Genomic DNA, 15,589 nt, shown 5'->3' on the forward strand with positions numbered 1-15,589 from the left:
AATAAAACAATGTAAAATACAAACTCTTCCAAGTCAAGGTAAGCTTTTGGTTTTATAATTGTATTACCACTGTGGCCCGCCAGTGTAACTGCTAAACTGCTTGCTGACTGTACTGCATGCTGGCTTACTAACGCATTAGTTCTAGTAGCTATGTTGACAACGATGTAGGCTGTGTGTCGCGGTTATGATATGAAGGTTTGGCTTGTAAAGTTTTTTTATATGTGGCTGCTATGAAAGTGAGCTGTGTTTGCATGTGATCAGGGGTGTATTCATTCTGAGACGATTCTATTGATAAACGTTTCTTAAAATGGAAGAAAACGGAACCAAACAGGGATAAACAAACCTGAATTTGTCCAACAGAAACTCTAATTTGCAACTGTTGGACTAATGATTACACCCTAGATCAGCTAGATGCAGGCAAGAGTGTGTAAGGCGGTACTGAATGTCACTGTTACCTTGATTACTGTAATTTTTCTCTCGACCTGTGCACCTACGTTAAAAACTTTCATTCATAGGCTAGGTTGTAGCAACCTTATGATGTGTATAGGGAAAATTCCAGTATCATGTAGTAGCCTAAATCTGTCGATGCTACATTGAGCTGGGTGAATGGAATATGAATGACAGTGATCCAATATGCTGTAATAGAAATAAGGCCATGCTCAATAAAAAAAAATATAATCCGCCCTCATCTTAAACGGCACCGACCGCCACTGCTATGGGCACAATCACCTTGCTCTCTTTTCACCAATGGGCATACATCTTGTGATGTATTTAAATTATGTCTTGCCCCTCGATTCTCTCACGGCAAAGTTTCACCGTCGACCCTCCACCTCCCCACCGCCACCAGCTGAAGGCTGTCATCGGAACCTCTTTCTCCCAGCTGGTGGGTTTCGTTGCCAGCTGCCCAGCATAGGGCTACCTGCCATCCCAGCATCTGGCTATGGGGGTCATCTATTGGCGACAAGGCCATCTCTCAAACTATTTAATAAACTTTCATATTTGCATTTTTGTCTCCGTTGTTCATTCAGTTAAGCCTGTACTCGCCTTTAAAATCGGTGCAGCTGATTCAAATTAATTTTCCATTAATTATCAAATTCTGTCATTAGGCATGGGAACTAGACAGATGAGAAAAATATATACATCTATATACTTTCTCTCAAACTGGTTGTTGTGACATTGCGCTACATAAGCCTAATTTAGATGCCTTTTCGCAACACTCTCAGCCAATAACACTTACAAAACACAAAATGTGAAACGACCACATCAACTTAGTACACAAAGGGTTGAGACATCTCGCTGATGCAATCAACCCACTTTATGTTTTTGTTGTTTCTCTACTGAACTGATCAAGATTTTCAATAGGTTTTTGCAATTACACTTCTTCACTCCATTTGCGAGATGCTTTCTTTAGCTAATAGACTGTATGCTTTCGGTTTTGCAACCCCACATCCCTAAGGTACTGAATTTCCAGAAATAACAGTTTGTACGCTGATTGAGAGATACGGAAACGTCTAGAATTGAATCACAGGAGACGAATGAGAGAGCCAACAACTTGGAGCACAGCCGTTATGGCGTCATTGCATTGCCCTCTAGTGGAGATCAAGATCACTACATCTGTAGGACACCATTGACATCTTACCTGGTCTTTGGACTTTGGAGATAATGGTGATGTTTCAAAGTCTTTCTTGGTTTCAAGGATTTTTTTCACCAGCCCACCTGTGGATAAACAAGGTGCAGGAGTTTTAAAGTGTTGGTAATTTACAGTCCCATTGATATAAACCAAGATGTAATTAAGTTATTGGGCCGACTCTTTTCTCTGTGTATATATCAACGACGTCGCTCTTGCTGCTGGTGACTCTCAGATCCACCTCTACGCAGACGACACCATTTTGTATACATCTGGCCCTTCATTGGACACTGTGTTAACAAACCTCCAAACGAGCTTCAATGCCATACAACACTCCTTCAGTAGCCTCCAACTGCTCTTAAACACTAGTAAAACTAAATGCACACTCTTCAACCGAACGCTGCTTGCACCCGCCCACCCGACTAGAATCACTACTCTCGACGGGTCTGACCTAGAGTATGTGGACAACTACAAATATCTAGGTGTCTGGTTAGACTGTAAACTCTCCTTCCAGACTCACATTAAGAATCTCCAATCCAAAGTTAAATCTAGAATCGGTTTCCTATTTCGCAACAAAGCCTCCTTCACTCATGCTGCCAAACATGCCCTCGTAAAACTGACTATCCTAACGATCCTTGACTTCGGCGATGTCATTTACAAAATAGCCTCCAACACTCTACTCAGCAAATTGGATGTAGTCTATCACAGTGCCATCCGTTTTGTCTCCAAAGCCCCATACACTACCCACCACTGTGACCTGTACGCTCTTGTTGGCTGGTCCTCACTACATATTCGACGCCAAACCCACTGGCTCCAGGCCATCTATAAATCACTTCTAGGCAAATCCCCGCCTTATCTTAGCTCATTGGTCACCATAGCAACACCCACCCGTAGTATGCGCTCCAGCAGGTATATCTCACTGGTCATCCCCAAAGCCAACACCTCCTTTGGCCGCCATTCCTTGCAGTTCTCTGCTGCCAATGACTGGAACAAACTGCAAAAATCTCTGAAGCTGGAGACACTTATCTCCCTCACTAACTTTAAGCATCAGTTGTCAGAGCACCTTACCGATCACTGCACCTGTACACAGCCCATCTGAAATTAGCCCGCCCAACTACCTCATCCCTATATTGTTATTTATTTTGCTCATTTGTACCCCAGTATCTCTATTTGCACATCATCTCTTGCACATCTATCATTCCAGTGTTAATACTAATTGTAATTATTTTGCACTATAGCCTATTTATTGCCTTACCTCCATAACTTGCTACATTTGCACACACTGTATATATATTTATTTCTGTTGTATTTTTGACTTTGTTTTGTTTTACCCCATATGTAACTCTGTGTTGTTGTTTTTATCGCACTGCTTTGCTTTATCTTGGCCAGGTCGCAGTTGTAAATGAGAACTTGTTCTCAACTGGTTTACCTGGTTAAATAAAGGTGAAATAAAAAAATAAAAAAATAATAATAATTTAAAAAAAATATAGAAAAAATAACAAAAAATAACATTGATTGCTTACCATGCTTCTCATCGCCTTGGAGTTCCACTGATGGGTCCTGTGAAAGAACAAAATAGTGGAATAACATTATAAAGATTCAAAATGAACAATGCTGTTACCCTCTTCTCTTGGTTCATCACTTTAGGGCCTTATTCAAACAAAATTAAAAGATTTCCTGATATTTTCCAAAATACAGAAATATGTTTCTATATGTTTCACCTCCAACATTGAACCATGAGAGTTTGGGCCCGGATGTGCAAAAAGTAATAGAGGTATGACATTCTCATATCTATTTTTCATAACAACGTAAAATAAGAGAGATATACAGTACCAGTCAAATGTTTGGACACACCTACTCATTCTATTTTTTTTCTCCATTTGTACTATTTTCTACATTGTAAAGTAATGGTGAAGACATCACAACTATGAAATAACACATATGGAATCACGTAGTAACCCACATTTTTTAAAACAAATATATTTTAGATTTTAGATTCTTCAAAGTAGCCACCCTTTGCCTTGATGACAGCTTTGCACACTCTAGGCATTCTCTCAACCAGCTTCACCTGGAATGCTTTTCCAACCGTCTTGAAGGAGTTCCCACATATGCTGAGCACTTGCTGGCTGCTTTTCCTTCACTCTGTAGTCCAACTCATCCTAAACCATCTCAATTGGGTTGAGGTCAGGTGATTGTGGAGGCCAGGTCATCTGATGCAGCACTCCATCACTCTCCTTCTTGATAAAATAGCCCTTACACAACCTGGAGGTGTGTTGGGTCATTGTCCTGTTGAAAAACAAATGATAGTCCAACTAAGCCCAAACCAGATGGGATGGCGTATCGCTGCATAATGCTGTGGTAGCCATGCTGGCTAAATGAAATCACAGACAGTGTCACCAGCAAATCACCTCCACACCATCACACCTCCTCCTCCATGCTTCACGGTGGGAATCACACATGCGGAGATCATCCGTTCACCTACTCTGCGTCTCACAAAGACACGGCGGTTGGAACCAAAAATCTCAAATTTGGACTCATCAGACCAAAGGACAGATTTCCACCGGTCTAATGTCCATTGCTCGTGTTTCTTGGCCCAAGCAAGTCTCTTCTTCTTATTGGTGTCCTTTAGTAGCGGTTTCTTTGCAGCAATTCAACCATTTTTCTTTTACAGCCCTCTAACCAATTGTACTATTATGTGTGTTTTTTCGCGTTATTTGTAATTTATTCTGTACATAATGTTTCTGCCATCGTCTCTTATAACCAAAAAAACTTTTTTTTTTCCCTTTTTTTTTTTTTGTCATTTATCCAGAGCGACTTACAGGAGCAATTATGGTTAAGTGCCTTGCTCAAGGGCACATCGACAGATTTTTCACCTAGTCAGCTCGGGGATTAGAACCAGCAACCTTTCTGTTACTGGCACAACGCTCTTAACCACTAAGCTACCTGCCGCCCTAGCTTCTGGATATCAGGACAGCGATTACTCACCTCGTATTGGACAAAGATTTTTTCTTCAACGAGGCGGCCGCAAAGGATATCCTACAGACAACCGACAAGGTCCAAATCCCCGTCATTCGCAGGAGAAAGAGACAGAGATATCGTGGACGTAAGTCGGGGTGCCTCGTAAGGATCCGACGGCAAGCGAGTAAACTGCCTCTTCCATCAATCCTATTAGCCAATCTTCAATCATTGGAAAATAAATTAGATGACCTACAATTACGCTTATCCTACCAACGGGACATTAAAAACTGTAATATCTTATGTTTCACCAAGTCGTGGCTGAACGACGACATGGACAACATACAGCTGGCGGGCTATACGCTACATCGGCAGGATAGAACGGCTGACTCCGGTAAGACACTTGTCTGTGTATATTTGTAAACAACAGTTGGTGCACAAAATCAAATACTAAGGAAGTCTCAAGGTTTTGCTCGCCTGAGGTAGAGTACCTTATGATAAGCTGTAGACCACACTATTTACCAAGAGAGTTTTCAACTATATTTTTCATAGCTGTCTATTTACCACCACAAACCAATGCTGGCATTAAGATTGCACTCAATGAGCTGTATAAGGCCATAACTAAACAGGAAAACGCTCATCCAGAGGCAACGCTCCTAGTGGCCAGGGACTTTAATGCAGGGAAACTTAAATCCGTTCTACCTAATTTCTACCAGCATGTTAAATGTGCAACCAGAGGAAAAAAAACTCTAGACCACCTTTACTCCACACACAGAGACGCATACAAAGCTCTCCCTCGCCCTCCATTTGGCAAATCTGACCATAACTATATCCTCCTGATTCCTGCTTATAAGCAAAAACTAAAGCTGGAAGCACCAGTGACTCGGTTAATAAAAAAGTGGTCAGATGACGCAGATGCTAAGCTACAGGACTGTTTTGCTAGCACAGACTGGAACATGTTCTGGGATTCTTCAGATAGCATTGAGGAGTACACCACATCAGTCACTGGCTTCATCAACAAGTGCATCGATGACGTCGTCCCCACAGTGACCGTACGTACATACCCCAACCAGAAGCCATGGATTACAGGCAACATCCGCACTGAGTTTAAGGGTAGAGCTGCCGCTTTCAAGGAGCGGGACTCTAACCCGGACGCTTATAAGAAATCCCGCTATGTCCTCCGACAAACCATCAAACAGGCAAAGAGTCAGTACAGGACTAAGATTGAATCGTACTACACCGGCTCTGACGCTCGTCGGATGTGGCAGGGCTTGAAAACTATTACAGACTACAAAGGGAAGCACAGCCGCAAGCTGCCCAGTGACAAAAGCCTACCAGACGAGCTAAACCACTTCTATGCTCGCTTCGAGGCAAGCAACACTGAAGCATGCATGAGAGCACCAGCTGTTCCGGATGACTATGTGATCACGCTCTCCGTAGCTGATGTGAGTAAGACTTTTAAGCAGGTCAACATTCACAAGGCCGCAGGGCCAGACGGATTACCAGGACGTGTACTCCGAGTATGTGCTGACCAAATGGCAAGTGTCTTCACCGACATTTTCAACATGTCCCTGACTAAGTCTGTAATACCAACATGTTTCAAGCAGACCACCATAGTCCCCGTGCCCAAGGACACTAAGATAACCTGCCTAAATGACTACCGTCCCGTAGCACTGATGTCTGTAGCCATGAAGTGCTTTGAAAGGCTGGTCATGGCTCACATCAACACCATTATCTCAGAAACCCTAGACCCACTCCAATTTGCATACCGCCCCAACAGATCCACAGATGATGCAATCTCTATTGCACTCCACACTTCCCTTTCCCACCTGGACAAGAGGAACACCTACGTGAGAATGCTATTCATTGACTACAGCTCAGCGTTCAACACCATAGTGCCCTCAAAGCTCATCACTAAGCTAAGGATCCTGGGACTAAACACCTCCCTCTGCAACTGGGTCCTGGACTTCCTGATGGGCCTCCCCCAGGTGGTAAGGGTAGGTAACAACACATCTGCCACGCTGATCCTCAACACGGGGGCCCCTCAGGGGTGCGTGCTCAGTCCCCTCCTGTACTCCCTGTTCACCCATGACTGCATGGCCAGGCACGACTCCAACACCATCATTAAGTTTGCCGACGATCACCGACAACGATGAGACAGCCTATAGGGAGGAGGTCAGAGACCTGGCCGTGTGGTGCCAGGATAACAACCTCTCCCTCAACGTGACCAAGACAAAGGAGATGATTGTGGACTACAGGAAAAAAAATTAGGACTGAGCACGCCCCCATTCTCATCGACGGGGCTGTAGTGGAACAGGTTGAGAGGTTCAAGTTCCTTGGTGTACACATCACCAACAAACTATCATGGTCCAAACACACCAAGACAGTCGTGAAGAGGGCACGACAAAGCCTATTCCCCCTCAGGAGACTGAAAAGATTTGGCATGGGTCCTCAGATCCTCAAAAAGTTCTACAGCTGCACTATCGAGAGCATCCTGACTGGTTGCATCACCGCCTGGTATGGCAACTGCTCGGCCTCCGACCGCAAGGCACTACAGAGGGTAGTGCGTACGGCCCAGTACATCACTGGGGCCAAGCTTCCTGCCATCCAGGACCTCTATACCAGGCGGTGTCAGAGGAAGGCCCTCAAAATTGTCAAAGACTCCAGCCACCCTAGTCATAGACTGTTCTCTCTGCTACCGCACAGCAAGCGAGTCTAGGTCCAAAAGGCTTCTCAACAGCTTCTACCTCCAAGCCATTAGACTCCTGAACAGCTAATCATGGCTACCCGGACTATTTGCACCCCCACCCCATCTTTTTAGGCTGCTGCTACTCTGTTAATTATTTATGCATAGTCACTTTAACTCTACCTTCATGTACATATTACCTCAACTAGCCGGTGCCCCCGCACATTGACTCTGCACCGGTACCCCCCTGTATATAGCCTCCCTACTGTTATTTTATTTTACTTCTGCTCTTATTTTCTCAACACTTTTTAGTTGTTGTTGTTTTATTTAACTTTTTTATTAAGGAATAAATGCATTGTTGGTTAAGGGCTGTAAGTAAGCATTTCACGGTAATGTCTACACCTGTTGTATTCGGCGCATGTGGCAAATACAATTTTATTTTATTTGATGAAGGCCTGATTCACAGTCTCCTCTGAACAGTTGATGTTGAGATGTGTCTGTTACTTGAATTCTGTGAAGCATTTATTTGGGCTGGAATGTGAAGTGCAGTTAACTCTAATGAACTTATCCTCTGCAGCAGCGGTAACTCTGGGTCTTCCTTTCCTGTGGCAGTCCTCATGAGAGCCAGTTTCTTCATAGCGCTTGATGGTTTTTGCGACTGCACTTGAAGAAACTTTCAAAGTTCTTGAAATTTTCCAGATTGACTGACCTTCATGTCTTAAAGTAATGATGGACTGTCTTTTCCACAAATTAACTTTGAACAAGGTACACCTGTTAATTGAAATGCATTCCAGGTGACTACCTCATGAAGCTGGTTGAGAGAATGCCAAGAGTGTGCAAAGCTGTCATCAAGGCAAAGGGTGGCTACTTCGAAGAATCTCAAATATAAAATATATTTTGATTTGTTTAATACTTTTTTGGTTACTACATGATTCCATACAGTGGGGGAAAAAAGTATTTAGTCAGCCACCAATTGTGCAAGTTCTCCCACTTAAAAAGATGAGAGAGGCCTGTAATTTTCATCATAGGTACATGTAAACTATGACAGACAAATTGAGAAAAAGAAATCCAGAAAATCACATTGTAGGATTTTTAATGAATTTATTTGCAAATTATGGTGGAAAATAAGTATTTGGTCACCTACAAACAAGCAAGATTTCTGGCTCTCACAGACCTGTAACTTCTTATTTAAGAGGCTCCTCTGTCCTCCACTCGTTACCTGTATTAATGGCACCTATTTGAACTTGTTATCAGTATAAAAGACACCTGTCCACAACCTCAAACAGTCACACTCCAAACTCCACTATGGCCAAGACCAAAGAGCTGTCAAAGGACACCAGAAACAAAATTGTAGACCTGCACCAGGCTGGGAAGACTGAATCTGCAATAGGTAAGCAGCTTGGTTTGAAGAAATCAACTGTGGGAGCAATTATTAGGAAATGGAAGACATACAAGACCACTGATAATCTCCCTCGATCTGGGGCTCCACGCAAGATCTCACCCCGTGGGGTCAAAATGATCACAAGAACGGTGAGCAAAAATCCCAGAACCACACGGGGGGACCTAGTGAATGACCTACAGAGAGCTGGGACCAAAGTAACTAAGCCTACCATCAGTAACACACTACGCCGCCAGGGACTCAAATCCCGCAGTGCCAGACGTGTCCCCCTGCTTAAGCCAGTACATGTCCAGGCCCGTCTGAAGTTAGCTAGAGTGCATTTGGATGATCCAGAAGAGGATTGGGAGAATGGCATATGGTCAGATGAAACCAAAATATAACTTTTTGGTAAAACTCAACTCGTCGTGTTTGGAGGACAAAGAATGCTGAGTTGCATCCAAAGAACACCATACCTACTGTGAAGCATGGGGGTGGAAACATCATGCTTTGGGGCTGTTTTTCTGCAAAGGGACAAGGACGACTGATCCGTGTAAAGGAAAGAATGAATGGGGCCATGTATCGTGAGATTTTGAGTGAAAACCTCCTTCCATCAGCAAGGGCATTGAAGATGAAACGTGGCTGGGTCTTTCAGCATGACAATGATCCCAAACACACTGCCCGGGCAACGAAGGAGTGGCTTCATAAGAAGCGTTTCAAGGTCCTGGAGTGGCCTAGCCAGTCTCCAGATCTCAACCCCATAGAAAATCTTTGGAGGGAGTTGAAAGTCCGTGTTGCCCCAAAACATCACTGCTCTAGAGGAGATCTGCATGGAGGAATGGGCCAAAATACCAGCAACAGTGTGTGAAAACCTTGTGAAGACTTACAGAAAACGTTTGACCTGTGTCATTGCCAACAAAGGGTATATAACAAAGTATTGAGAAACTTTTGTTATTGACCAAATACTTTTTTTCCACCATAATTTGCAAATAAATTCATTAAAAATCCTACAATGTGATTTTCTGGAAAAGAAATTCTAATTTTGTCTGTCATAGTTGACGTGTACCTATGATGAAAATTACAGGCCTCTCTCATCTTTTTAAGCGGGAGAACTTGCACAATTGGTGGCTGACTAAATACTTTTTTTCCCCACTGTATGTGTTATTTCATTGTTGTGATGTCTTCACTATTATTCTACAATGTAGAAAATAGTAAAAATAAAGAAAAACCCTGGAATGAGTAGGTTTGTCCAAATTTGTGACTGGTACTGTATGTACACCACCGTTCAAAAGTTTGGGGTCACTTAGAAATGTCGTTGTTTTCCATGAAAACATACATGAAATGAGTTTGAATAGGAAATATAGCAAAATGCATATGAAATGTAGTCTTTGACAAGGTTAGAAATAATTATTTTTAATTGAAATAATAATTGTGTCCTTCAAACTTTGCTTTCGTCAAAGAATCCTCCATTTTTAGCAATTATAGCCTTGCAGATCTTTGGCATTCTAGTTGTCAATTTGTTGAGGTAATCTGAAGAGATTTCACCCCATGCTTCCTGAAGCACCTCCCACAAGTTGGATTGGCTTGAGGGGCACTTCTTACGTACCATACGGTCAAGCTGCTCCCACAACAGCTCAATACAGTTGATATCCGGTGACTGTGCTATAGACAAAATACCAGCTGACTGCTTCTTCCCAACATAAATAGTTCTTGCCTAGTTTGGAGCTGTGCTTTGGGTCATTGTCCTGTTGTAGGAGGAAATTGGTTCCAATCAAGCGCTGTCCACAGGGTATGGCATGGCGTTGCAAAATGGAATGATAGCCTTCCTTCTTCAAGATCCCTTTTACCCTGTACAAATATCCCACTTTACCACCACCAAAGCACCCCCAGACCATTACATTGCCTCCACCATGCTTGGCAGATGGCATCAAGCACTCCTCCAGCATCTTTTCATTTGGTCTGCGTCTCACAAATGTTCATCTTTGTGATCCGAACACCTCAAACTTCGATTTGTCTGTCCATAACACTTCTTTCCAATCTTCTTCTGTCCAGTGTCTGTGTTCTTTTGCCCATCTTAATCTTTTCTTTTTGTTGGCCAGTCTGAGATATGGCTTTTTCTTTGCAACTCTGCCTAGAAGGTCATCATCCCGGAGTCGCCTCTTCACTGTTGACGTTGAGACTGGTGTTTTGTGGGTACTATTTAATGAAGCTGCCAGTTGAGGACCTGTGAGGGGTCTGTTTCTCAAACTAGACACTAATGTATTTGTCCTCTTGCTCAGTTGTGCACCGGGGCCTCCCACTCCTCTTTCTATTCTGGTTAGAGCCAGTTTGCGCTGTTCTGTGAAGGGAGTAGTACACAGCGTTGTATGAGATCTTCAGTTTCTTGGCAATTTCTCGCATGGAATAGCCTTCATTTCTCAGAACAAGAATAGACTGACGAGTTTCAGAAGAAAGTTCTTTGTTTCTGGCCATTTTGAGCCTGTAATCTAACCCACAATTTCTGATGCTCCAGATACTCAACTAGTCTCAAGAAGGCCAGTTTTATTGCTTCTTTAATCAGCACAACAGTTTTCAGCTGTGCTAACATAATTGCAAAAGGGTTTTCTAATGATAAACTTGGATTAGCAAACACAACGTGCCATTGGAACACAGGACTGATGGTTGCTGATAATGGGCCTCTGTACGCCTATGTAGATATTCCATTACAAATCAGCCGTTTCCAGCTACAATAGCCATTTACAACATTAACAATGTCTACACTGTATTTCTGATCAATTTGGTGTTATTTTAATGGCCAGAAAAATTGTTTCTCTTTCGAAAACAAGGACATTTCTAAGTGACGCCAAACTTTTGAACGGTAGTGTATGTGCTCCCTCACCATCTCCATGTTGGGCATGTCGGGGGGAGGAGGGGCAGCCTCCTCCACCACAAACTGCTCATCTTCATCCTCCTCCTCATCTTCAGAGAGCTTCTTCCCCTCCATGATGACAGCCGTAGGGGGCTTGGCACTGGTCAGCCTGCAACATACACAGGGCTTAGAGGTGGCCATGGAGCAAAGCACATATCATTTTCTCTGGGCCAGGTTCAGTCGCTAAACATTTTGAAACATTGCAGATATAAATGTCATGAATAGAGCTGACGTGACTCCTAAATCTACATGTCAGAGAGGCATGTTTTTGCTAAGTCATATATTTCGAAAAGTTCCAAAATGTTGTGCCCTTCTGAATGCAGTGCTGCTATGCTGACAACTGTATCATTCAAAGTGACACAGGAAGTAAAAAGTATGAGGGGAGGTCACCTTTCGGCTGGGGTCACGTCAGTGTAGCTCTCCTGCCTCTTGAACCGAGGAGGGGCGGGCCGTGCGCTGTTGGGACGAGGTATCCTTTTGTTGCTGGTTGGGAAGATGAGAAGTCAAGCCACACTAATGAATGATCAGCCACAGTCAGTGTAATAGGGATTATTTAAGATTAATAAAGTTAATATTTAGTTAACAGTAAATAACACAATGCTTAGCATATTTATATGTTTTCCCTTTCTGTAATACACATCATTTCAAGTGTTCTATTTGTGAGAAATATTTGTGTCACGGGTTGATGGTCACTTGACTCGACTGTTATTTATTCAACTCATATCTGTCGATAGTGATTGACGTCAGACTGGAGGTACACTTAACCGAGGACACAATGATATTATATTAATGACCTTATGACATTTTTTTGATTCTGTAGCAGCTGGCAAAGTCACGGTCTTTTGTTGTGACTTTGTACAAGGTTCTCTGGCTGGTGTTTACAGAACATTTGGTACTGTCTGATTAGAGGGCCCGTTAGACATTTTCTATGCTGGAGGGTGTTTTCCATGTTGCAACTTGTATTAAACAGAATTGATTTATGATAGACCATATATCCTCGACTGCTCTCCTTTTTGTTCACCTGGAAATTCCTTTAACAGTCAGTAAACCCACTCTCTCTCACCAATATCAGCTATTATATACAGTTGAAGTCGGAAATTTACATACACCTTAGCCAAATACATTTAAACTCAGTTTTTCACAATTCCTGACATTTAATCCTAGTAAATATTCCCTGTTTTAGGTCAGTTAAGATCACCACTTTATTTTAAGAATGTGAAATGTCAGAATAATAGTAGAGAGAATTATTTATTTCAGCTTTTATTTCTTTCATCACATTCCCAGTGGGTCAGAAGTTTACATACACTCAATTAGTATTTGGTAGCATTGCCTTTCAATTGTTTAACTTGGGTCAAACGTTTCAGGTAGCCTTCCACAAGCTTCCCACAATAAGTTGGGTGAATTTTTTGCCCATTCCCCCTGACAGAGCTGGTGTAACTGAGTCAGGTTTGTAGGCCTCCTTGCTCACACACGCTTTTTCAGTTCTGCCCACACATTTTCTATAAGATTGAGGTCAGGGCTTTGTGATGGCCATTCCAACACCTTGACTTTGTTGTCCTTAAGCCATTTTGCCAAGATGGCATACATGTTTGTTATTAAGGCATATGAAAGTTCATATGTTCGAGAAGGCATTTCTGCAACAAAATAAATCAAATGCCTCTCCTGTGAAGTAGTGATGTGCGACATACCCCTAGCTTCCTGAAACGGGGTCACAAATAGGAACCTGCCGCACATGGCAGAGGCTACAGTCCATTACAGATTACAAAGGAAGACCCAGCTGTGATGCCTCTCTACCAGACAAACTCAATGCATTTGATGTACGCTTCGACAAAAACAACACTGAGCCATGCAAGAGGTCCCCCGCTGACCCAGAGAACAGGGTGATCTTACTCTCCGAGGCTGACGTGAGCAAGGTTTTAAATGAGGATAACACTCGCAAGGCCGCGGTACCACGCGGTATTCCAGTGCACGTTCTCAGAGCATGTGCAGAACAGCTGGCAGGCATATTCACGGTAATCCCCACATCTCAAACTGACCACCATCATTCCTATTCCCAAAAACTCTAAGGCTACCTGCCACAATGACTACTGCCCTGTAGCACTGCAATCTCCAATCATGAAGTGCTTTGAAAGGCTGAATATAGCACACATCAACATAATGTAAGTAAACACACACCGCCCTAACAGATCCCTCAGCAAGCATTGCCAGTCTGCACACACACACACACACACACACACACACACACACACACACACACACACACACACACACACACACACACACACACACACACGTGTGAAATTACAGATGCTCATTCTATTTTTGTTTGTTTGATACAGTTGAAGTCGGAAGTTCACATACACCTTAGCCAAATACATTTAAACTCAGTTTTTCACAATTCCTGACATTTAATCCTAGTAAAACGTTCCTGTCTTAGGTCAGTTAGGATCACCACTTTATTTTAAGAATGTGAAATGTCAGAATAATAGTAGCGAGAATGATTTATTTCAGCTTTTTTGGGTCAAACGTTTTGGGTAGCCTTCCACAAGCTTCCCAAAATAAGTTGGGTGAATTTTGGCCCATTCCTCCTGACAGAGCTGGTGTAACTGAGTCAGGTTTGTAGGCCTCCTTGCTCAAACACGCTTTTTCAGTTCTGCCCACAAATGTTCTATAGGATTTAAGTCAGGGATTTGTGATAGCCACTCCAATACCTTGACTTTGTTGTCCTTAAGCCATTTTGCCACAACTTTGGAAGTATGCTTGGGGTCATTGTCCATTTGGAAGACCCATTTGTGACCAAGCTTTAACTTCCTGACTGATGTCTTGAGATGTTGCTTCAATATATCCACATAATTTTCCTTTGTCCCAATGTGCAGTTGCAAACCGTAGTCTGGCTTTTTTATGGCGGTTTTGGAGCAGTGGCTTCTTCCTTGCTGAGCGGCCTTTCAGGTTATGTCGATATAGGACTCGTTTTACTGTGGATATTGATACTTTTGTACCTGTTTCCTCCAGCATCTTCACAAGGTCCTTTGCTGTTGTTCTGGGATTGATTTGCACTTTTCGCACCAAAGTATGTTTATCTCTAGGAGACAGAACGCGTCTCCTTCCTGAGCGGTATGACGGCTGCGTGGTCCCATGGTGTTTATACTTGCGTACTATTGTTTGTACAGATGAACGTGGTACCTTCAGGCGTTTGGAGATTGCTCCCAAGGATGAACCAGACTTGTGGAGGTCTACAATTTTATTTCTGAGGTCTTGGCTGATTTATTTTGATTTTCCCATGATGTCAAGCAAAGAGGCACTGAGTTTGAAGGTAGGCCTTGAAATACATCCACAGGTACACCTCCAATTGACTCAAATTATGTCAATTCGCCTATCAGAAGCTTCTAAAGCCATGACATCATTTTCTGGAATCTTCCAAGCTGTTTAAAGGCACAGTCAACTTAGTGTATGTAAACTTCTGACCCACTTGAATTGTGATACAGTGAATTATAAGTGAAATAATCTGTCTGTAAACAATTGTTGGAAAAATTGCTTGTGTCATGCACAAAGTAGATGTCCTGACCGACATGCCAAAACTATAGTTTGTTAACAAGAAATTTGTGGAGTGGTTGAAAAACAAGTTAACGACTCCAACCTAAGTGTATGTAAACTTCCGACTTCAACTGTATAGCAGTGTTTCTCAAAGCTGATCCTGGGGACCCACTGTGTATGCTGAATTCTACTCTAGTTGAGCATCAATTCATCACTAGTAATTAGTCATCAACTTGGTTGGTTCAGCAGAACCATTTAACCAAGAGAACCATTTAACCAAGAATCAAAGCTATTCAAAGACACATTTTTCATGCTGTCCTGATCCAATCTATGTATTTAGTTAGAATAAATATTCACATACTGGCCAGTTCATTGAGTATAATTGGAGTAGCTGGTTGTAGTGAGAACCTGAAAATACAGTGGTCCCCAGAACGAGAGTTGAGAAACCGTGCTCTATTGGGACCTCAAGTGCAACACTAACCTCCATTCAGTCAGTCAGTCACT

At 42.7% G+C, this 15,589-nt stretch overlaps 1 protein-coding gene across 2 annotated transcripts in view; it reads right to left on the minus strand.

Moving 5' to 3' along the window:
- The window catches only part of traf3ip1 (TNF receptor-associated factor 3 interacting protein 1), a 71,859-nt gene that overhangs the window by 13,193 nt on the left and 43,077 nt on the right, over nucleotides 1-15,589 (minus strand). For both annotated transcript variants that reach the window (XM_084161456.1, XM_084161457.1), the window contains 4 exons: nucleotides 11,942-12,034; nucleotides 11,522-11,660; nucleotides 3,151-3,187; nucleotides 1,640-1,716 (listed from right to left, as the gene is read on the minus strand). In XM_084161456.1, coding sequence (XP_084017582.1) covers nucleotides 1,640-1,716; nucleotides 3,151-3,187; nucleotides 11,522-11,660; nucleotides 11,942-12,034 — 346 coding nt within the window. The remainder of the gene's footprint in view (nucleotides 1-1,639; nucleotides 1,717-3,150; nucleotides 3,188-11,521; nucleotides 11,661-11,941; nucleotides 12,035-15,589) is intronic.

Source organism: Coregonus lavaretus (assembly GCF_964263955.1).
Source record: "Coregonus lavaretus genome assembly, chromosome: 5".
NCBI lineage: Eukaryota > Metazoa > Chordata > Actinopteri > Salmoniformes > Salmonidae > Coregonus > Coregonus lavaretus.